The sequence below is a fragment of the Gorilla gorilla genome, chromosome 5 (assembly GCF_029281585.2).
Source record: "Gorilla gorilla gorilla isolate KB3781 chromosome 5, NHGRI_mGorGor1-v2.1_pri, whole genome shotgun sequence".
Taxonomy (NCBI): Eukaryota; Metazoa; Chordata; class Mammalia; order Primates; family Hominidae; genus Gorilla; species Gorilla gorilla.
Genome location: NC_073229.2, coordinates 166,338,261 through 166,363,096, shown reverse-complemented (window position 1 = coordinate 166,363,096; position 24,836 = coordinate 166,338,261). Strand labels below are relative to the sequence as shown.

The 24,836-nt window shown below is 34.7% G+C and overlaps 1 protein-coding gene across 1 annotated transcript in view; it reads right to left on the bottom strand.

Moving 5' to 3' along the window:
• Nucleotides 1–24,836, bottom strand: part of VTA1 (vesicle trafficking 1) — a 76,943-nt gene that overhangs the window by 10,422 nt on the left and 41,685 nt on the right. Inside the window, exons 5-7 of the mRNA XM_004044765.5 lie at nucleotides 20,780–20,888; nucleotides 11,707–11,883; nucleotides 6,241–6,321 (exon numbers count right to left, since the gene is read on the bottom strand). Coding sequence (XP_004044813.1) covers nucleotides 6,241–6,321; nucleotides 11,707–11,883; nucleotides 20,780–20,888 — 367 coding nt within the window. The remainder of the gene's footprint in view (nucleotides 1–6,240; nucleotides 6,322–11,706; nucleotides 11,884–20,779; nucleotides 20,889–24,836) is intronic.

The window sequence follows — 24,836 nt, the reverse complement described above, 5'->3', positions numbered from 1 at the left end:
GTCAGATAGATGGATTGCAAATATTTTCTCCCATTCCATGGGTTGTCTTTTCACTTTGTTGATTTTTTCCTTCACCATGCTGAAGCATTTTAGCTGGATCTAATCCCATTTGGCCATTTTTGCTTTATTTGCCTATGCTTTCGAGGTCTTACACACAAAAAAATCTTTGCATAGACCAATGTCCTGGAGCATTTCTCTAATGTTTTCTTCTATCAGTTTCATAGGTCTTAGATTTGAGGTTTCAGATGTAAGTCTTTAATCCATTTTGACTTCATTTTTGTGTAGGATGAGAGATGGGGGTTTACTTTCATTCTTTTGCATATAGTTATCCAGTTTTCCCAGCACTATTTATTGAAAAAATTGTCCTTTCCCCATTGTATGTTCTCGGCATCTTTGTCAAAAATAAGTTGGTTGTAAATGCATAAATGTATATCAGGATTCTCTATTCTGTTCCACTGGTCCATGTGTCTGTTTTTTATGCCAGTACCATGTTGTTTTGGTTATCATAGCTTTGTAGTAAATTTTGAAGTCACATAGTGTGATGCCTTTAGTTTTGCTCTTTTTGCTCAGTTTTGCTTTTACTATTCAGGGTCTTCTATCATTCTACATAAATCTTAGGGTTCTTTTTTTTGGTGAAATGTCATTCTGTGAAGAATGTCTTTGGCATTTTGATAGGGATTGCACAGAATCTGTAGTTTGCTTTGGGTAGTATTGCCATTTTAATAATATTAATTCTTCCAATCCATAAGCATGGAGTATCTTTCCATTTTTTATGTGTCTACTTCTATTACATTTATCAGAATTTTATATAGTTTTTCTTAGTTATTAATATATACACAATGGTGTATATACACAATGGAATATTATAGTTAGTTATTAATAACTAACTTCTTTAGTTAGATCAGTTCCCAGGTATTTTTTTTTGTATTTGTATTTTTTGTATTACATTTTTTGTATTACATTCAACAGAATTTTATATAGTTTTTCTTAGTTATTAATATATACACAGTGTATATACACAATGGAATATTATAGTTAGTTATTAATAACTAACTTCTTTAGTTAGATCGATTCCCAGGTATTTTATATTTTTTTGTAGCTATGGTAAATGGGATTGCTTTCTTAATTTGATTTTCAGATTATTTGCTGTTGGTGTATATAAATGCTACTGATTTTTGTATGTTGATTCTGTATCCTATAACTTCACTAAATTTATCAGTTCTAACGGTTTTTTGGTGGAGTCTTTAGGTTTTTATAGGCATAAGATCATGTCATCTGTGAGCAAGGCTAATTTGACTTCTTCCTTTTCAATTTGGATGAACTTTCTTTCTTTCTTTTGCCTAACTGCTCTACTCTCTATACTATAAAATTGCTCTATACTAAAAAATTATATACATAGTATTAATTCTACCAGTGGATTTTACACCTTGAAATGTTTTCTTCTGCACATTAGTGTTTTCTTTCAGACTGAAGAACTCCCCTTAGCTTTTCTTGCAAGATGGGTCAGCTTTTGTGTCTGGGAAAGACTGTATCTTTCCTTCATATCTGAATGACAATTTTGCTGGACACAATATTCCTAGATGACAGTTTTTTTTTTTAAATGTTCCAATACCTACTGGCCTGTTGAGAAGGCTGTTGCCAGACAATTTGGAGCTCTGTTATATGCTATTTGCTTCTTATCTCTTGGTGTTTTAAGGACTTTCTCTTTGTCCTTGGCCTTTAGCATCTGATTACTACATGCCTTCAGGTAGTCTTATTTGGGGGTTGAATCTGTTCGGTGTTAAAAGACCTTCCTGTACCTGGATATTTATATCTTTCTCAAGTTTTGGGAAGTTTTCTGTTATTATTTCTTTGAATAAGCTTTCTACCTCTCGCTCAGCTCCCTCTTGAACATCAATGGCTCTTAGATTTGGTCTTCTGAGGTAGATTTCTATATCTTGTAGCCAGTCCTTTTCATTCTCTTTTTTCCTTCTTCTGACTGTGTATTTTCAAATAGCTGGTCTTTGAGCTCACTGATTTTTTTCTTCTGCTTACTTCATTCTGTTGTTGAGAGCCTCAAAAGAGTTCTCCAGTTCAGCAAATGTATTTCTCAGTTCCAAGATTTGATTTTTTTTTGAAAAATTATTCCAATATCTGTCAAATTTCTTTATTGCTTTTCTGTATTATCTTAGAGGTCAATGAGTTTTCTTAAAATTGTTATTCTGAAGTCTTGGTCAGAGAGCTCACAAACTGCTGTCTTGTTAGGGTCAGTTTTGGGATTTTTTTTTTTTTTCTGATGGGAGTCTCACTGTCACCCAGGCTGGAGAGTGCAGTGGGGAGATCTCGGCTCACTGCACTCTCCGCCTCCCAGGTTCAAGTGATTCTCCTGCCTCAGCCTCCCAAGTAGCTGGGATTATAGGCATGCACCACCATGCCTGGCTAATTTTTTTTTGTATTTTCAGTAGAGAGAGGGTTTCGCCATGCTGGCCAGGCTGGTCTTGAACTCCTGACCTCAGGTAATCCGCCCACCTCAGCCTCCTAAAGTGCTGGGATTACAGGCTTGAGCCACAGCGCCCGGCCAGGATTTTTGCTTTGTCCTTTTGAGAAGGTCATGATTCCCTGTTTGCTGTTGTTTCTTGTGGGTCTTTCCTATGTCTTTGCACTGGAAGAATTAGTTATTTATTCCAGTTTTCTCTGTCCAGCTTGTTTTGTTTTTTATTGCATATATTTGCTTAACAAATCTTCACTGCTAGGTCGCTACCTCCTTTTCAGCTCTAGGTGGCGCCGTAAGCCCAGGTTTGCCTCAGCTCTAGTAAATATTTGAAGCGCTGAATGTCCCAAATGGATTACACTGGCAGTGTGGGAAGGCAGGCTAGGTAGGGGTTTGTGCCTACAGGACCTGGGAAATGTACCTCCTACAGCATGGTACTGCTGAACAGCCATTCTGATTTGGTGTCTCCTTTGGCCAAGTTGCACAGTGAAGTTTCTGGGGCTGGGAATAATAGTCTCTGCTGGTCTTCAGTGATATTTTCCCTGCAGGCAGTCATGATGCTACCTGTGGGTTAAGGCAACGACAGATCTCCTGCCAGGGAACCCAAGGAGGTGGGGAAGATGGTTGACCACTTCAATTTTACTTCTTTCAGTGTAGAAATTATGAGGTGGGGGAGATTTTCTGTGTGGGCATAAGGGTAGGGCAGAAGCATCATGAAAGTAGAAGTCCAATTCTCCTACTGGAGTTTTTCCACTTCTCTGTGGCCCCAGGAACTATTTCATCCTCATACTTGGGCTCTGGGTTGTTGCTGGTGTCAATCTCGGTGCTGTATATTTGTTTTTCGTTTTCTGTTGGTGGGGAATGAAGCCAGTATGCTTCTACACTGCCATTTTGGAACCGGAAGTCCCTAGTTTTGGAGTTCAAATTTAGGCATCAGAACCATCTTGAGTTAAATTTTGAGATGAGTGGAAGGTCTGTGTCTAGATTCACTTTTTTTGCTGTATGTGGCTGTCCTGTTACGCCAGCACCATTTATTGAACAGAGTATCTTTTTTCAATGGTGTTCCCTTTGCTCCTTTTGTCAAAGATCATATGACTTTTTCTGTATGGGTCTATTTTTGGACTCTGTCTCACTGATCTATTTGTCTGTTCTTCTGCCAGTACCATACTATCTAGATTACTGCAGATTTGTATTATGTTTTTAAGTCAGGTGGTGCCAGTCCTCCAACTTTGTTCTTCTCCTTCAATACTACGTTGATTATTCTGGGTCTTCTGCCACTCCATATAAACTTTAGATAGTTGGAGTTCATATGCACCAAATAACTTGCTGGGATTTTGATAGGAACTGTCCATAATCTATAGATCAAGCTGGGAAGAACTAACATCTTGAGAATACAGTCTTCTTATGCATGATCACGAAATCTCCATTTATGTAATTCTTTGATTCTTTCATGAGCATTCTGTAGTTTTCCTCATATAGATCTTGTAATCTATTTTGTTACATTTATACCTGAATATTTTTGGTGGAATGCTAATGTAAATGGTATTTTGTTTTTGATTACTGTATTTATGTAAATACAAACACAATGGCAAGTGTATTTTAATTTCAAATCCCACTTGTTTTGTGCTGCTATGTGGAAAGTAATTAATTTTTGCATATTAATCATGTATACTGCAATCCACTTACAATTGCTTATCAGTTCTAAGTGTATTTTTTTGATTGATTCTTCCAGATTTTCTACAGACCATCATGTCATCTATGAACAAAGACAGTGTTATTTTTTCTTTCCCTATCTTTATAGCTTTTATTTCTTTTTCCTTTCTTACTGCACTAGCTAGGATTTTCAGTATGATGTTAAAATGTCAGTGTTGATATTTATATTTCATCCTGAGTGAAGTACTCTATGTTTTGTCATAAGCCTTTTACCTTTTGAAGGAGAATGTTCTTTGTGTCTAAGTCAAATGAAATCCTTTTCTTTTATATTCCATAATTCTATTACTGCTCAAAATCATGGCATATTTTTGTTTGCTTCCAAATTGAGATTTCTTGTATAATATCAAAATTTTTCTTAGATGTTTTGGTTCACTTTTTTTTCTTACTGGCAGGATTCTAGGGCATCTCATCTATGTCTTTCATATTCTGAAGCTCCTATTCTATATATTAAATGAAATCCATGTCATTTTTCTTAAAGGAGGGGAGTTCTCCAATTTCCTATTCTAATTTTGGAGCAATTGCTTTCCAAGCAGGTGGGAAAGCTATCATAGAATCTTTCTTCTTTGAAGTATCTGAAGAAGTATATTTCACCATTTCTTATATTTCATATTTCTATTTTGCTTGATTACCACCCTTATCTTGATGGAGTACATCCTGAGTTAAGTTCCTTAAAAAAGGTATGTGCTAGGCAAAATGTGAGAGTTCTTACATATTTAAAAATTATTTTGCCCTAACACCTGCCTGACAGTTTAGATAAAGAATTCTAGGGTTCTGGTTCTAGATGGTAGACTAAGCATATATGATTAACTATTCTTCCTTCTGAAACCATAATGAAATGATAAAGTAACACAAAAGGAAATAAATCCACAAAATTGAAAAGGAGAAGAGAAGAGAAAGAATGAAAAAAGGGAAAAGAGAAAATTGACAGGAGATTTAAAGAACATCTCCCTAAAACTGTGTAACAAACTGCCCAGGCAGTGCTAGAACTCTTAAGGTAGGTATGATATCCAGCTCACCCCTAAAAGGCTCTCCTCATTCCGTGGTTGAGAGGCAGGAAGGCTTATTGGCCAGTTCCCACTCATACAAGGAGAACAGAAAATTCAAGTTGAAAAACACACTGGCAGACATTAACAGAGGAAACTAAATAACAGCTATTAAAAATAAATGGCTGGGCACGGTGGCTCATGCCTGTAATCCCAGCAGTATGGGAGGCTGAGGCAGGCGGATTATGAGGTCAAGAGATTGAGACCATCCCTGGCCAACATGGTGAAATCCCGTCTCTACTAAAAATATAAAAATTTGCTGGGTGTGTTGGCGCACGCCTGTAGTCCCAGCTACTGGGGAGGTTGAGGTAGGAGAATAGCTTGAACCCGGGAGGCAGAGGTTGCAGTGAGTTGAGATTGCGCCACTGCACTCCAGACTGTCTCAAAAACAAAACAAAACAAAAAAGGTCTTCACTTTAAATATAAAAGGATTAAATATCATCTGACATATGAAGAAAATAAAAGTCTGAATGAGAAAGACCAAAATAAACACAATGCCTGATTTGGGCTAAAAAAACAGAGAAATCAGAAAAGTAGTAAAGATTATACTTAAACCAATCACTTAGCCTATAAACCAACAAACCAAAGTAACCTCAGAGATTTTTATTTTTAATAATGGTCAGTTCCTTTCTTTTTAGATAATTTAATAACAGTGTAGATAAGAAAAGTCACTATCAGAACTCATAGTAATCTCGAACTAAATTAATATAATCTAGCATAGGCTTCCATGGTAGCCTTGGCTCCATGTTTGTTCTTCAATATCCGGTAGTGCATGAAAAAAAGAACTGTAACAAAAGGGGACACCTTTGGATGTTGGTATTTTTAAAGTCAAACAATCCTGGCTCATTTGAGAATCTAGTGAACATAAGCATTCAAGGAAATTTATTTCAAATTACCTAGAAATTCAAATTTCAGTAACAACATTTAAATATATGGTACTGTCAAGGTAAAATTACAAAACAGCAACCCAAAACAGGAGATAAATGTATCTCACAAAATAGTCAGCTGACTTACCCTGGGAAATTGTATTGAAAAGTGCGGGATCAATGGCAGGTATAGTCTGTGGAGTAGGTTGGATAGTATTACTTGCTACACCTGCAAATCAGAAAAGCATAAATGGGCATAAAGTATTACACCTTTTAATTATACAGTAGGGCAGCACTTAAAAATCATGAGGCAATTTCATTACTTTGCTTATTTTCTAGAAACATCAATGGATTCTAATTTGACATACTTAGTTGATGTTGGAGGATATCAAGTGTTTACATATGTGTATGGGCTATGCATTTCCTAACATGTATTTTGTCTAATGCTTCGCATTACTTCTCCATTAAAGCTTACCAAATATCTGTAGAAGTAGCAAACTCCCTACCTTTCAATTTCTCAGCCAATTAAATAATTTGGTGATAAAGTAGAACATAATTGTAATTTAGTTTAACTTAGAGGATGAATCCAATTTCATCACCGTGCATGAAATTACAAATTAACATTTGTAATTTTCTAGTTTACACATTTTAAGATGATATTTTTACATATCCAATAAACAATTATCCAATAAACAACTGTTTTGACTTTGTTAGAATGTTTCAAAACTGTCATATCAATGAATAACTTAGCATTCTTGATTAATGGTAAGGAATATACTAAAGTTGAAGATTATTTATTAATCATCTAAAAAACTAACAAAAAGTGTTAAAAGTTCCCCCAAAAAAGGACTGAAATGATTCAATCAGCAGGAAAATAAAATGAGGAAAAGTTGATTACTCCAAATCAATGGAGTTAAACAGTATCTCAAGATGGACTGTTTGCCAAACTAATACACTGAATTCAAATAGGCAATTTGTAGAAAGGGTAAAGTGGGAAAAATACTGGAATAAGAAACAGGAAACAGAGAAAAAGGTTAAAATAAATAGGAAGTTTCTAGGGGGATGGATATATATCCACTGAGAGTTCTAGAATAACGGTTTCACAAAAGATGGCTGAAGTTCTAAAATTTTCTAAAGGTCTAAAGTTTTTCTGGTATGAAGTTCTAAAGTTCTTCTGGTAAGAAGTTTTGACTTCTAAGATTTTTCTCAACCCCAACCTAAGAGAAAAAATGGTTTAAATATACATTATTTACCTCACTTAATTGTTTTCCAGGACAAACTCGCTCTGTATTTATACCCTTTGGAACTATTAAAAGCCATATAAATCTTGCTTTTTAACTAAAAATTGAAAAATTTTAAAGTACACAGGGATACAGATGAAAGGTGAAGTACAAATTTTATATAGTACAAAAAAATATAAAGGAGAAAGCCTGCCTCTCCTACCCCAAAGTTTAGGGCTAGTACCAGTTTCTATGACACCTTTCCACCCACCTACAAATAACTGTGTGTCCAATCCAATCTATATATATGTCAATGCTGTTCTCTGCTAAGAAATTTGTGTACTTATCTAAACCAAAATCTTCTAGAAGGCATACTCGCGTGTGTGTTTTGCAAATGGTAGTAAGTTCTGCATACTATACTGTTTTATGCATTTTTCACTTAATGTGTCCTAGCAATAATTCCAGATTAATACGTATAAATCTGTCTTGCTGTTTTTAACGGTTCCATAGTGTCCCATTCTCTGCATGCATAGCTTATAAAGCAATCCATTACTGACGGACATTTAAGTTTTAATTTCCAATCTTTTGCTATTACAAATAATGCTACAGTAAATATTCTCATATACTGTGTATATGAATATATTTATAGAAAACTATATAAAACTATAAATGCAAAGTGAGGAGACAGACAAATCTTAGGCTGACCTATTCAATGACTATTTTTTGCTTGATTTTGATAAGTACGCACCAAATATATTTAAATTATAAACATCTGACAATTTTCTCCACAAAACTTGCCAAACACTGAAAGGCACATAAATATATATTATTTTAAAAATGCTAGAATGTAAAATCTGAGATGGATCTTCACACTAGTCATGTCTAGTGCTTTGAAACAGGTGTACCTAGGCTTATGTAGATTACATATATCATTCATATACATCTTAAAAAACAAGGTAAATCTACTATACTCTAATGGTTCAATCTATAGATCAATGCCATTCGTTGCTAAGTAATTTGCATTTCTGCCTAAATTAAAATCCTCCAAACAAATATCTATTTATAGAGAAGGCTATCCAGAAAGTGTGATTAAACAGACTCCTGAAAGAACACAGCATTTGGAGAGACACTGAAAAAGGAAGAAAGGCATGTTACCTATATTGTCTATGAGGAACAGTATAAGGAAAGAACGAGTGAAACCTTAGTGTAATCATGAGAAACAGGGTTGAGAGAAATGCATAGGCCAGAGTATCAACAACAGGTTATCAAAGCTTACAGAAGAATGCAAACATGGTACTTCTGACACAAGTACACAGCCTACATTTTGATCTATGAAGTGAGCTGCATTTTACAATGAAAGGCTAGCTTTAATCATAAAATAATTTTATTATTTAATCTAGCTTTATTACTAAAATCTTCTCCTGTAATATGAACTATAAAAAGCTTATGTTTCTTGAGAAAGAAAAAAACACACTGTATCAACTACATGTGATATCTGTGCAGTGTTGAAAGCACAAGAGGCAAACACTTCGCCTGTTTAAACAATCACTATCCCTGTCCTCATTGCACCTCCTTTGCTTTTTTGTGGAAGAACTAAAAACTACAAATTAGTACATACTATTCTTTTCAGTTATCTTAAGGATTTCCCTTTGATAAAAGTGCATCCTGGACCTTTATATAAGAGAAAATAAATCATTCTTAACGTGAGTAAGAGGGGAAACATTTGCTATTATTTATATATTAAAAATGTTATTTTGTTTTTTATTAGGCAACTATGAACTTTTTTTACTGTTTCAAATATAATAGAAAAAAATCTGGGGCTAAAAGGAGGAGATTTCAACATCTCAAACCAATCTTAAAGGGAAATATACTATCAGAAAAGTAGGTTTTAATTTGAGAGGATTTGAGTTCCTTAGAGGAAGGAACATAGAAGGCACGTGGCTAAAACATGAAGTCAAAAAAACTTGGATTCAAATCCTGGTTCTGTCATTACTGGGTATGTTTGTTTTCTTAGAATAATTGCTTAGTCTCTTGAGAGTATGCAAGTTAAAGACAGTAATACATAATATAGTTGCTGCAAGAATAAGTGTGGAAATTAGCCATGATAATCATTTGACTGGTAAGGCTACAAGAGTGTATAAAATATGATAGGATCTCATTCTATAAAAGTTCTAAGTTTTTTAGTTTTATTCTTCCCTCTAAGGAACAAAAGAGAGAGAAAACAAGAGGCTCATGCTAGAGTTAACTAGATCAAATTGAACTGTTTATGACAAAAAACTTTCTAATGGAAAACCACCTAATATTTATCTTTATGTCATGAATATTCTAGCCAGGATACACTGTGTATTAGTTTGAACATATAAGACTATCAATACTTTATCATTTTTGTTACACAAAACTAGCAATTTCATATGGATCAATCTACTATAGCCCTCCTATTAAAAGTGTTTTCTCTTTTGTATACTCATAGCGTGTATCTATATATAAAATATATACTGATGTGCCTATACCACAACTCTGCCTTGAGATATACTGTCTAAAACAAAACTCCTTGGACAGTCTTTCTATAAGGTTAATATCCTACCCCCAATTGTGATACTTCTCTTGATTCGCATAATAATTTTAAGTGTTCATTAACTTGCCATTAAATACCTTGACTTTCCTTGGCACAGAAATAGGAAGGAAGAGGAAAAAAAAGAGGGAAAGGAGGCTAATTTGCTGAACACTGATTTTGTGATAGGCCTACTACTAGTCCATTTTTACAGTTTTTCCCTTTTAATAATTAAAATAACCATGAGAAGTAAGTATGATTAATTTCATATTAGAAAGAGGAAAAATTAAGGTCACGAGAAGTTAAATATCAGCTGAGTTTATGCTTTAGCATGGGGTAGAAACAAATAACCAATATGATTTGCCTCCTAAATGCATTTTATTTCCCCTTGGCTCCTCTATGAGAATGCTTGTGTCTGGGACTCTTGATCAGGATTTAAACCTTCAAGTATAATCTGAACAGTATTCATCTAAGGCAAACAGATCTAAGTAGCTGGTTTCACTTACATTATTCCACACTGGAAATAATGAATATTTCTAAACATAATAAAATACTTAAAAGTGTTCCAAGAAATTTTACTTCCAAAACAAATGCAAATAGGTTTGTCTATTAATATCATCACATAGGCCATAAAATATTGAAAAGTCAAGGTCAAATATGCTGACTGAAGACACAAAAAGAGATCAGTGCTAAAATTATCATTTCATCAATAATCTTAAAGAAAACGCTAGCAATATTTTTGCAGATAATATAAACTTGTAAGTTTTAAAATAGGAGGAAAGACACTAATCATACTTGATGTTACAATGGTCAAAACAGAAAACTTGCATATAATGTAATTCATGCAAAATTTGGGTAAAATAAAAAAAATTTGGGTAAAATAAGGCTGACAAATAAAAGTAAAGTAATAGTGTGTTACATAATAGGAACAGTAGAAATCAGGGCGTGAAGGATGACTATCATTCCATTAATTATTTTAAAGTGTTTGTATAGTTTAGTACCATAAGTCACCTGGGATAAAAGTAAATTTTTAAGAAAAGTTTTTGAAAAAATTAAATGTAAAATTTAAATTATAGCTGCAAGTGTCCTACTTGGAGATAAAGGTGACATTTTGTCAACAATGCAATTAAAGGGAAGAGTAACTGAAATTTTGTCAAAGTGTCTTTACTGACCCTGACTTAACTACTGAGGACTAACTTTGTCAGATTTTTAAAAATAAAAACATACACATACAGTACTGATTTATTCACAGATAGGTCTCTCTTTCCTGTTAGTTTTTTAAAGTGTAAGGTTAAAAAAAAAATAACCCGAATCCCTCCTTTCACCTGTCTATGATTTCATTGTTACTGAGATTTCATGCCTCAAAGCCCACTCCCCATCATCAATAATACCCATGTTGAGGGCAGAGGCATAGTCCCAAGGGAATGAAACAAACCTAGGTATCACAGTGAGACCCTGACTGACACATCCTAATATCAACTCCACTCACCTCCGGGCTATTCTAAAACAACAGTGACGGGAAAAGAAAGGGAAGAGAAGAAAAAGAAAAACAACAATATATATGAAAAGCATGGAAACCAATCTTATTAATAAAATATAAGGTTAAGAGTAATTAATGCACATAATACGTGTCATTTCTCAAATAATTAGAATACAACTAATATTAAAATTTTAATGAAAATAATTATTTTAATGAAAATAATTTAATGTTTCTTGTGGGTTCAAATGGAATTCAAGGAACTTGTCATGTTTTCATGACCATCATTATGAGGCACATATGTGATAAGAAATGCAGTTCTTCTTTATAAAAGGGAAATTAAACCATTCAGTTACAGTTTCCCACCTGTGCTGTGAGGCACTTCTGCTGGTGTATTAGCTGGAGCGTGTGCACCCGGAGGAATCTGTATTCCAGTATAGTTGCCTGATGGCATGTTGCTTGGGTCATAAGCTGAAGATGATGATGGCTGAGTTGGCTGAGTGGGCAGAGAGGCTGCTCCAGCATCTTCATTTTCTTCAATATCTATCAGATCACATATACACAATGTTACAGTAGGTATTTTGAAATACAAGTGCTAGGTATTCTTATTTCATTATACACATGACAAATGGAATCTTTAAATGCAATTCTATTTAATGCAGTGGAGAAGCAAGCTCTATTCTTAAAACAATATTTTTAATTTTTTTATTTTCTTAAAAAATGTAATTGTACCTGACAATATGATTATCGCTTCTTTCAGGTTAATATTTTTTAATTCTATAAAATCTTTGCATATAGTGTATATATACACACACATACACACACACACACACACACACACACACACACACACATATATATATATATATTTTTTTTTTTTTTTTTTTTTTTTTGAGACGGAGTCTCACTCTGCTGCCCAGGCTGGAGTGCAGTGGCATGATCTCAGCTCACGGCAAGCTCCACCTCCCAGGTTCACACCATTCTCCTGCCTCAGCCTCCTGAGTAGCTGGGACTACAGGCGCCTGCCACCACTCCCGGCTAGTTTTTTTTTTTTTTTTTTTTTTGTATTTTTAGTAGAGACGGGGTTTCACCGTGTTAGCCAGGATGGTCTCAATATCCGGACCTCGTGATCTGCCTGCCTCGGCCTCCCAAAGTGCTGGGATTACAGGCGTGAGCCACCACACCCAGACTATGTTTTTCTTTAAAATAAACTTTCTTTAAACTTATGAAGACTCAAGGACATTTCTGGCAAAACATACCACATTTATGCTATCCAATAAGAACTCCATTTTCTGACAGCGGACTTTTACTTAAGATTTACCGCGTACTAGCTACTAAATGATTATCTGTGAGTTGTTCAATGCATTTAGCTAATAAAAACAGAGGAATGAAATTTTGCATTTAGCTATGCAGAAAGAAATGAGATATTTCATTTTGAAAAGTTCTGAAATGCAAACTTTTAAAATATACTGTATCGTGAGCCGAATTTGAAAACTACTTTGAAAAACTGAATTTTGAGTATAAAATGACCATCAGCCGCTACTGGGAGTCATAGTAACTTAAAATAAAAGCAAGCTAGAGCTACAGACTCATCAAAGAGAATAGATCTTACTGCTTCCTACCACATTTTTAAATAACTTTTTTGTCTGATTATAAACAGGTTATTCAATGTAGCTAATTTCAAACAAGAAAAAAAGTTAAATTTACCTAATCTGAGATGAGCATTTTATCAAGCAACCTTGTGGATGTATTTATACTTTACATACATTAACATGACTTTCCCCAATACTGGAGAACTCTAACATTTATACATTCTGGGAAAGAAAAAAGCTCCACAACATAAAGGCACTAGAGCATGACCAAAAGCTGGTAGAAATGAGAGTAAGGGTAAGAGGAAATCTTACCAGGTAACATTTGATTTTATGTGGCTGTTCATCTGAGGGCGGTCAATAGTCTACACAAAAGAAAGTTGCCAAGAAGTGAGCCATGAAATGTTTGTATGAACCCCAACTAAATACCTACAAGCCCCTGAATTATGCACACTCAGGTGAGACTCTAGGGGGCCCTGGAGAAAAGCAACTTAAAGCTGAAAGAGGGGGACAAAGTTTGAGTTCTGGCAAGTCAATGGTCTGCTGGAATAATAATCAAGACTTCGCAGAGAAAGATAACAGGATGCAGAGGAGCTTCAACATGTTATCAACAAATAGAAGTTATTAAAAATTAGGGAAGAAAAGGAAAATGTGAAAAAAAGAGTCTACAAAAAAGACCTCAAAATGACCCTGATATTGAAAATCAGCAAAAAAGCACTTTAAAGCAGCTACGATAAATTTGTTCAAGGCCATAAAGTAAAACACAGACATAACAAATGAAAGAGACAAAACTAACCAGAGGGGGGAAAAACTGTAAGAGAAAAAAAAAGATGGTATTAACAGAAAGGAAATGGCAAAATAGGTTTAAATCTAGCTATAGCAATTACATTAAATGTAAATGAACTAAACACTATTTCTCACACAGGGGTTGAGAGACAGAATAAAAAAGTGCCTATATGCTTTTTGCAGGAAATGTACTTTAAAACACAAAGATCTAGATTTGTTTAAACTAAAAGGATGACAAACCATGTAAATATCCAGCAGACAAAAGCTGGTGACTAATTTTAATAACAGACAAATAGAATCAATGACAAGGAATATTAGCTGAGATAAAAAGGACCATTTCATAAGGATTAAAACGTCACACAAATACCAAGCTGACAAAAGCTGGGGTGGCTAACTTTAAAATCAGGCCAAATAGAATTCGTAACCAGGAACATCAGCAAGATATAGTGGGATGTTCCATAATAGTAAAAAGGTTAGTTCATAAAAAATAACTATAAAGGTACATGTGCCTAATATAATAACAGAGTCTCAAAATGAAACAAACTGACAGAACTAGTAAAACCACTGTACTTGGAGATTTAACAGAGAACATCATAAGCAATAACTGCAGAATACATTCTTTCCAACTGCACATGGGACATTCACCAAGACAGATCATATGCTGGGCCATGAAAGACATCTTGGTAAACTACAAAATACCGAAATCTTTTATAGTATGTTCTCTGACCAAAATGGAATTGAATTAGAAATCAGTAAGATATCTACAAACACCTCAAACATTCTGAAATTAAAGAATATATTTATAAATAATCCATTACTCGAAGAAGAAATCACAAAGAAAACTATAATTATGGTGAACTGAGTGATACCAAAATTTGCAGTATGTCACTAAACCAATGCTTAGAGGGAAACTGAAAGATAGATTAAATTCTTCTATCAGAAAAGAAAAATTTAAAGATCAAAGATCTACATTTCCTCCCTAAGAAGCTAAAAAAAAAAAAAAAAAGCAAATTAAACTCCAAGTGTGGTGCAGGAAAAAATAAAAGGAATAGAAAATAAAGAAGAAAAAAACTGTACTAAGTACTTGTTGAGATAATAAAAAAAATTAAAACATCTCTGTCAAGAGACTGGGAGGAAAAAGAGGAAACAGCTATTATGAATATGAGAAATGAAGGAGGTGATATCAAATACATCCTACAGACATTAAAAGGACAGTGAAGACAATAAGAAAATATTACGCCAATAAATGGCACTACCTCAGGGAAATGAACAAATCACTTGAAGATACAAAATATCATAACTCACCCAAAAAGAGATGATCTGAACAGTCCTAAATCTATTAGGGAAATTGAATTCATGGTTAAAAACCCTCCTACAAAGAAAATGCATAGCCTAGATGGAATAAGCAGTGAATTATATCAAATATTCAAGTAAGAAAAAATACCAATCTTATGCAAACAATTTCAGAAAACAGAGAAGGGATTACTTTCACCTTGTTTTATGAGGCCAGTGTAACCCTGATACCAAACCTCACCAATACTGAAATGTAGACACACAAATTCTTAGTATCAGAATCAAATCAGTCATATAATACAAGGCCTCATCATAACTAAGTTTACCAATGAGTGCAGGGTTGGTTCAACATTTGAAAATCAATCAATGTAACTCATATTAACAGAAGAAAAAAGTCCTATGATAATTTCAATAAGTGCATAAAAAGCACTTGACAAAATTCAACATCCATTTATGACAAAACTTCTCAGCACCCTAGAAATAAAGATTTCTCAGTATCACATAGGGCAAAAAACAAAACAAAACAATGGACATATTTATTGCCACTGGCACAATAGGCAAGAAAAGAAAGAAATGAGGATTGGAAAGGAAGAAGCAAAACTGTCTCTCCTTGCAAATGACATAATTATCTACATACAAACTCTCAAGGAATTTACAAAGTAATTATCAGAATCAATAGGTAAATTTAGCAAGGTTGCAAGATAAAAGATTATACAAAAATCAACTGTAATTCATATTAGAAGCTAATGACTGGAAAACCAAATTAAAAAATTAATTTCATTTACAAGAGAATGAAAGGACACAAAATACTTGAAGTAAATTTAACAAAAGAGGTAAAAACCTCTACTTCAAAAAATCTAAAATACCGCTGAAAGAAATTACAGAAAACTTAAATCAATGGAAAGATACATTATGTTCATGTACTGAAAGACAATTAATTCTCCCTAAGTTTAATACTAATCATAATGCCAGTAGGCATTTTTTCTAAAAAGGAGAAACTGAAAATCTAATTCTAAAATTTATGTGGAAACTCAAAGGACAGAATAGTTAAGATAAAGGAGAAAGAAAAGAAGATTGAGTTACTCAGCAGATGGGTCAGAGTAATACACCCAAATGAGGAACATGTTGACTCCAAAATCCAAATAGGTCCACTAGGCACAGTACCTCTCTTTTCTTGGTCGTAGGAGTGGCTAGATGCAACAATATCACCTTAGTATAGAATATCTTGACATGCCCCATATCACTGGACCTTTAGAAATTTCACTGACATCCCTGAACTTTAGTCAGACTGATTTCCCATTCTCTGAGAAGCAAACGTCTCACCACTAAGTCCAGAGTAGTTGCTCACTAGGTCCAATCAGCATAATGTCATCAATATAATGGACCAGTGTAATATCTTGTGGAAGGGTAAGAAGGCTATTAAGATCCCTGCAAACTAAATTGTGACATAGAGCTGGAGAGTTGATATACCCCTGAGGTAGGACAGTGAAGTGTACTGCTGGCCATGCCAGATGAAAGCAAACTGCTTCTAGTGAACCTTATGGACAGGTATGAAGAAAAAGGCACTGGCCAGATCAATAGCTGTATACTAGATACCAAAGAATGTTAATTTCCTCAAGTAATGAAGCCACAACTGGTGCAGAAGCTGCAACAGGAGTCACATAAAGGACCATAATAAAGAATAATGAGTAATGAATTATAATCACTGAATATAAATTCATGAGCCCATATTGATGTAAATAATTAAATGAATAAACACACACATTTATTTACGTATAGACTGGAAAGTCCATCCTTATGGTAGAGTGCCAACTAATTAAAATAAAAAGAATGATAAATCATCAATGAATGCTAAACCCAGGGGGTGAAGTTGCATAAAAAAATAGGATATTTACATAATATCAAAGTATCTTCCACAAATTACTTATTAATAGCAAAGGGAAAAATAATTTTAATGGGGAATAACCCAGAAGACACCACATTACCCAAGTGATCAGTTAACATCACCAATATTTCACCAAAATCATATACTTCTAATGTAAGGCAGGGAGGACACAACTTTATTTTGGGCTATTCTGCAAAAAATGCATAGGGTTAAACTAATTATGAGGCAATATCAGACAAACAAATTGAGGAACAGTTAAAAAGTAACTGTACTTTTCAAAAGCATCAAGGCAAAGAAACACTAGAAATCCTGGGGAGCTACTCCAGATTAAGGAGACTAAAGAGATATGGCACCCAGATGCAACCTGTGATCTATGTGCATGAGAAGGAAAACTACAAAGGGTATTACTGAGTCAACTGCTAAAATCTGAATACAGACGGAAATCAGATGATACACTAAATAAATACTATACTTCTCGATTTTGATAAGTACACTGTAGTAAAAAGAATGCCACTCTTCTTAGGAAATACAGAAGTACTCAGCAGTAAAAGAGCATATCTCTAATTTACTAATAAATACTTCAAAATATATATATAATGATATCCTCTTGTGAAGCCATAAGCCACTTCTAAGGAGATACTGCTAAAAATCATGACATTAACACCAGATTATGACACCAGGTTGTATTTGGAAATTTTACACACACACACAGACACGCAAATATATAAAATAACCTCATGTCCTTTGTTTTTTATGTGTGGTAGGGGGAGTGGGAAGAGAGAAAAGGGGACAAGGGGTGAGAAAGAGGGACAGACTATGAATCAATGAGAGAATGTTTAATTCTGGATCAAAGGCATACTGGAATTCTTTATATCATTCTGGCAACTTGCCAGTAAATTTAACATTGTATCAAAACAAATTTACCATATAAAATGAATGGTTTCAATGATCTACTGTTCTTTTTTTATATCATTAATTCTACATACAGATGCTCATCAACATACGATGGTGTTACATCCCAAAAAACCCACTGTAAGTCAAAAATCTAAGTAAAAAATGCATTTAAAATAACTAACCTACTGAACATCATTGCTTAGCCTAGCCTACATGAAACATGCTCAGAGCACTTACATTAGTGCAAAATCATCTAACACAAAGCCTTTATATAATTTAATAAATACTGTACTGAAGGTGAAAAACAATGACTGTAAGGGTTCTCGAAGTACAGTTTCTATTGAATGCATATTGCTTTGCTATCTTCTTAAAGATGAAAAAGTATACGTTAAATCGTAAGTGGAAGCCTGTTTGTAATATCTATTCAAATGTCATGGTGATGTGGTATTCAGCTAGAACTTAATACATAGTATTGTTTTCAAAAGTGTATACTCTTTTGTTCTTTATCTAAGTTAACTAAGTACAATATCTATTATTTTCTACGGTTTTACTAGAAATTCAATGCCAGAACAATAGACAATTAGGTTTTTGTGAAATATACTACCTTTTACACTTAGACTATGTTCCAAGAGTTAATCCTAAAGCACAACAGAATATAATTCTACACTCAAAAAAACAAAACAAATCAAAGTCTTAAAGAATATTTTTCTCACACAAAATCAGATTTAATGACATTATATCTTGTAGATATATAGGCTATCTTTGAGAAGACATTATTAGAGGTTATGACATTAAGCCCTGATTATGATAACAGGTTATGTTTTAAGTTAATGAGTTGAAAAAGTATGCAGTGAAAATATTCTCCTTTATATTGTAGAGGATTTATTATTAGTATTCTGTAGCTTACAATTTTCCACTATCCAGAAACTCCAGCAAATATGTATGAAAATAAATAACAGAAATGACAACTTCCATTTAAGCTGACTTTTGGAAAACAAAAACTATCTACATTTAATAATCTATTTAGTTAGCATTATTAATCATAAGGGCCTACAATAACCATTTCAGAACAAAACAGATCAACGTGATAATCAAAATGCACACTTCCTACTTTCAAAGGCAAAATGTTAAGGAGTTTTAAGATTAGAGAAGTTACTGATATGGAAAGAATGCCGAAAACCCCAAATTGACAATTTATTAGGTATTTCAATATACCTAAAATGCAACATCTAAAATAGTCCCAAAAAGTAAAACGGCTAGTTGGTTTCACAAAAAATTTCCAGGGTGCATTTAAAGACCAGATAATTCCACTGTTCCAAAGCGCAGAAAAAGACTAGAAACATTCTGATTATATTTATGAAGTAAGCATAACATCATAACATTGATACCAAAAAGGAAAACTGTAGACCATCTTTAGTTATAAATGTCAACATAAAAATCCTAAATGATATAGTAGTGAACTGAACCTATCAGTATAATAAAAAAATAATATATCATGACCAAGCGGGGTTTATCACACAATGTAAAATTGGTTCAATAATAGGCAATCTTTCAATATAATTCATTATAATAATAGATCTAAAGAGATTAATTAGATTGGGGTTGGCCAACTAAGGCCAGTGGGCTGGCAGCCTGTTACTGTAAATAAAGCTTTACTGGAACACAACCACACTCATTTTTTTACATATTATCTATGGCTACTTCTGTACTACAACAGCAGAGCTAAACAGCTGCAACAAAGACAGTATCATTCATAAACTGAAAATATTTATTATCTGATCCTTTAAGAAAGTTTACTGACGCCTGCATTGGATAATTATCTTCACAAATGCATAAAAGTGTGTAACAAAATGCAAGGATCGTTTGGAATTTTCTCAGTTCCAAGAACAGTGGTCGTTCTCTTTATAACCATCTATTTACTACGTCTAATACATAAAAAACAAGTAAGTGAAAAAACGTTTCCCTTTTCTATTACACATTAACTGAAAGGCCAAGTAAAATAATAAGACCTTTATTTTTTCATGATTAAAATCTGTAAAACACACTGTGTGATGGTAAAATTTTCCTGTACATATTAAGTTAAAAAAAAACAGAGCCAGGTACAGAACAGTATGTATATTACCAGCTGTATGAAAAAATGGAGCATATATGTTTCTACTTGGTAGTAAATTCATAAAAAATGATCTCTGTAAAGATACACAAAAAAAACTAAAAATGCTTACTTGAGTTTTGGTAGGATCTGGGAAGATGGGGGATGTGGTAGACAGGAGAAATTCGCTTCATATTTTTTATATACTCTACGATTTTTTTGAACCATGTGAATGTATTACTAACTCCCCAAATAACCTACATAACTCAAATAGATTTACAAAAAATGATACAGTATTCTTCGTGGTTTGAAAACATTTTATAAATTATAAATGGATTGCCTTTCCTATGTAACAGGAATGAAATCTGATTAAAAGTAGGAGGCCAGGCATGGTGGCTCACGCCTGTAATCCCAGCACTTTGGGAGGCCAAGGTGGGCGGATCACAAGGTCAGGAGATCGAGACCATCCTGTCTAACACAGTGAAACCCCGTCTCTACTAAAAGTACAAAAAAATTAGCCAGGTGTGGTGGCAGGTGCCTGTAGTCCCAGCTACTCGGGAGGCTGAGGCAGGAGAATGGCATGAACCTGCGAGGCGGAGCTCCCAGTGAGCAGAGACTGCGCCACTGCACTCCAGCCTGGGCGACAGAGCGAGACTATGTCTCATTAAAAAAAAAAAAGTAGGAGACAGATAAGTCACTTTGTTGACATGGACAGGTATTACAGCAGTTTGACCTTTATTTCTATTTCTCACTGTCCCTAAGTTTATGATTTTATACTTAACTTTCATTGATTCTGGGCCTGATGAAAACAAAACTGTATTGTTCCCTCCAAAAACTCTGAGTAATCTACTGAATAATTATGATTCTACTAAGTCCTTTTACTCAGAATAAATAAATACATACCATTATCTTCTTCAATTCCAACAGGGCCTGCTTGAGGAGTCTCCCCATTCTTCAAACAATTATGGATGTATGTTGCCTTCCATCTGGCGTACTTCCTGTGTTTCACATTCTAAAAGAGAGCATTTTTATATCAACATTGGACTATGGTAAAGAAGTAAAAAGTAAACATTTATGATGACCTATATCATATTTCTGAGATAAAACCTGTTTTTGCAGATTACAGCTCTAAAAGAAACTGGCAATACCCCACCCTATTGCTGGAATCCACCAAGTATTTAAGGCTTGACAGAATTCATGAAAAGCTATTGTCCTCAAAACATACGCCCAGTTCTCTTTTATCATATAACATTTCAGAAAGGATATGCAACGGACAAACAGGAGTGTCCTTCCAGCAAAATTTGCAACTCTTCTGCACAGGGGAGAAATAGGCTAAAGTAGAATTCTAAGACTAAATATAAAAATAACAATAGATTGAATTATTTTCACTAAAGACAAAAAAACAGATCTGTACAAATCAAGAAAAAAATAAAAAGAAAATTAAGATGTGGTGGTTAAAGCAAATGCTAGACTGATAGGCAGGTAAACCTGACTTTTTAACTAGTCACATGCTAGTTAACAGCTCTGAACCTCAGTTACCCTGATTCTAAAAAGAGAAAAATAATAACTCATTGGGTTAACTGAAAAGATCATGAAGAACCTGTTAGCTGCCTCTTCTTCTATGCCTTAAAACTAATGTAACATGATATGCTAATGTTACAGGATATAAGATAAAAATTTGCATTAAAAAATATAAACATCTCTTAGAATTTTGGATGTGCTAGTGATTTTTAGTTTATATTTTCAACTGACCTTTATAGTGGCATCGTTATCACTTGGGAACTTGTTAGAAATGCAGAATCTTCAAGCCCACCCCAGATCTACTGAACCTGATCTACAAGTGCCAGCCTGCACCTGCACTACAAGACCACCAGGTGATTTATACGCACATTAGAGTTCCAGAGCGAACGTGGTTTTACTATTTGAAAACAGGCACGGTGGCTCATGCCTGTAATCCCACCACTTTGGGAGGCTGAGGCAGGCAGATCACGAGGTCAGGAGTTCAAGACCAGCCTGGCCAACATAGTGAAACCCTGTTTCTATTGAAAATACAAACATTAGCTGGGCGTGGTGGCACGTGCCTGTAGTTGCAGCTACTCGGGAGGCTGAGGCAGGAGAATCACTTGAATCCAGAAGGCAGACACCACTGCACTCCAGCCTGGGCAGCAGAGAGAGACTCTGTCTCAAAAATAAAAAAAAATTAAAAAAAATAAAGAAATAGAGGGCTAGGCACAGTGGCTCATGCCTGTAATCCTAGCACTTTGGGAGGCCAAGGAGGGTGGATTGCCAGAGCTCAGGAGTTGGAGACCAGCCTGGCCAATATGGTGAAACCCCGTCTCTATGAAAAACACAAAAAATTAGCCGGGCATGGTGGCACACACCTGTAATCCCAGCTACTCAAAAGGCTGAGGCACGAGAATCATGTGAACCCAGGAGGCAGAGGTTGCAGTGAGCCAAGACTGCGCCACTGCACCAGCCCAGCTCCGGACCTCCTCCCGGCCAAAAAAAAAAAAAAAAGAAATAAAGTATCCTTTTGCAAAGATCCACGAAGTCACTGGTAAGTACAAATGCAGCAGGTGGTCCAGATACTTAGCTGAGTATTCTATAATGTGAGTCTCTAGATACTACTGCAGGTAGCTTCTGTACAGAAAACTAAAAAACATTAACCCCTAAATTACTAAATTTGTATCACATTTCCTTCTTATCAAACACTCCTCTTACATATTCAATTTAAAAATCTATACATTGATTCTGATTTTCTTCCAGGTATGACATTTTGCTCCACTTCACAAACGAGCTTTTCAACAGAAGTATCCACATTTAGTCTTCACTTCTTCACCACTCAGTTCACTCTGTGGGGTGGGGAGGGTATATTTCTTTTCTGTATAGTTCATATTCTCCAGTAACACAAAAGGTCAGGGAATTTGAATATGCCCGTGTCTTTTACTGGCAGGGAGCCCACATGCCTCAGCCCGTTCCTCACTTAAGTTGTCAGTTCATTTGAGGAATTGCTCTTGCTAATATCAACTGCCTAGTCTACACTAGAAAATCCAAGGGACACTTTTTAGGTATCATCTTACCAAACTGCTACACTCTGTAAACATATTAAAAGCCCTGGACTATGCCAATCTTTGTGAAATCTTCTCTATCTCTAGTTTTTGTGACACTCTATTCTCTTGGTTTCTCTCTAATCTCCTTTGGCTCCTAATCCTCTAGCTGACCTTCAAGTAATTTTAAATACTCTGTCCTAGGACAGAGTGCAAAATAGTGGGTGTAATCAATAATAACTCATATAGAATTTTAAATATGAATTATGTTTTCTATATCCAAATATGGGAAAAGTTACATAAAAGCCAAATTTCTAACTTCTCTTTTAAAAATGAAATATCTGGGCCCAGATTTATTTAGTAATAATTATCTGAGCTGAATGAATACAGGCAGTTCCCTTCAGATAATGTATGTTCATTCATTCTCCCTCTCCTCCATCTCAAGTTCATACATCGTATCAGTTGCCATTTATTATCTCACAGTGGGGCTGTCTTAAGCCATTACACCACCTACCAGATTCATACAAACATCATGATCCTGCCATCTAGCTTTTTTTTTAACCTCTTCATATGCCTTCCCATAGCTTTAAATATATTGATAAATTTATTATTCTTAAATTTATGAATCTAGCCAGAATCTGCTTTGACAAATACCCGACTATGTGACATCACCACTTGGATGTCTCACATACAATTAAAATTAAAACTGTTCTTTTGATCCCCCTACCACCTCTCCTTTCCTCTGGGAACTTCACTCTCAAGTAAATGGGAGGAGTCATTTTTAACAGCTCTCTCTATACTTTGCCTCTCCCCCCACTCCCTTACCTAATTCACCAAGAATCCAGTTGATTTTCCTTTTGAAACATAACTTGATTGGTCTTCATCTCCCCATTTTCACTGAAATAGCCCCCTAATTTGTCCCAACTTCTATTCTTGCCCTAGCCCCTACCACACCTTCCTCATCTAGTGCTCTGAGTACAGTGATCTTTCTAAAATATAAATCCATTCGTGTCAATCTTTTCATTTAAAATGCAAAATAAACTCTAACTTTGGATACAAGGGTCTACTCTACCTGGTTCTTGATTGTCCAACCTCTTCTCAATGTCCCTATCCCATTCACTGACTACTACCCAGCTATGCATTTTTTTCTGTTACTACACATGCCATGGCCCATACATTTTGCCTATTGTCTTTTTTCTTCCTCACCCAGCTAACCCACCCCTACTCAGCTCATTCCTCATATGCCAGATCAAATGCCACTTTCTCAGAAAGGTTTTCCTGATGTTCCCAATCAAAGGTCAGACTCTCCGGTAATCTTACATCTTTTTTTAAAACAACATTTATCATAGTTTATAATTATATAAGGATGCTGACAAAGTGTCCTCCCAGACCCTCAAAACACCCACATACCTTACAATATAAGCTCATTAAAAGCAGAGTCTACATGTTGTTTATACCAAGCACTTGGCTTTGTGACCAGTATGCAGTAGTTGCTCAAGAAGTATACATATCTCCAGTGTATGAAAGCTTAACTGATTCTAACAGAAATTTCTGTGGTAGTACAAGAGATCATTATTTCTGTGGTATGTAAGTGGCTATTGGATTTAGGAAGTTCTGTTACGTTTATGATACAGTTAGATAGAATGACTTGAAATTTCCAGTGTTTTAGGCCTACAGAAACAGCAATATCCTGTGGTTCACCTTTTTCTTCCTTTTTCATTTTTTCAGAGCAAAGAATATGTGCTAAAGCACTGACTTTTCCAGATTATTTTTAATTTTTCAAAATCCTGAGCAATTAGAATTGAAGGGCTACAAATGCTGGATTAGTATCAGATTTGAGTCTCTCTGTTCACTTGAATTCAGTATCTGCAAAATGACATTCTTTTAAAATGTTTATTATTAACCTATGCTCC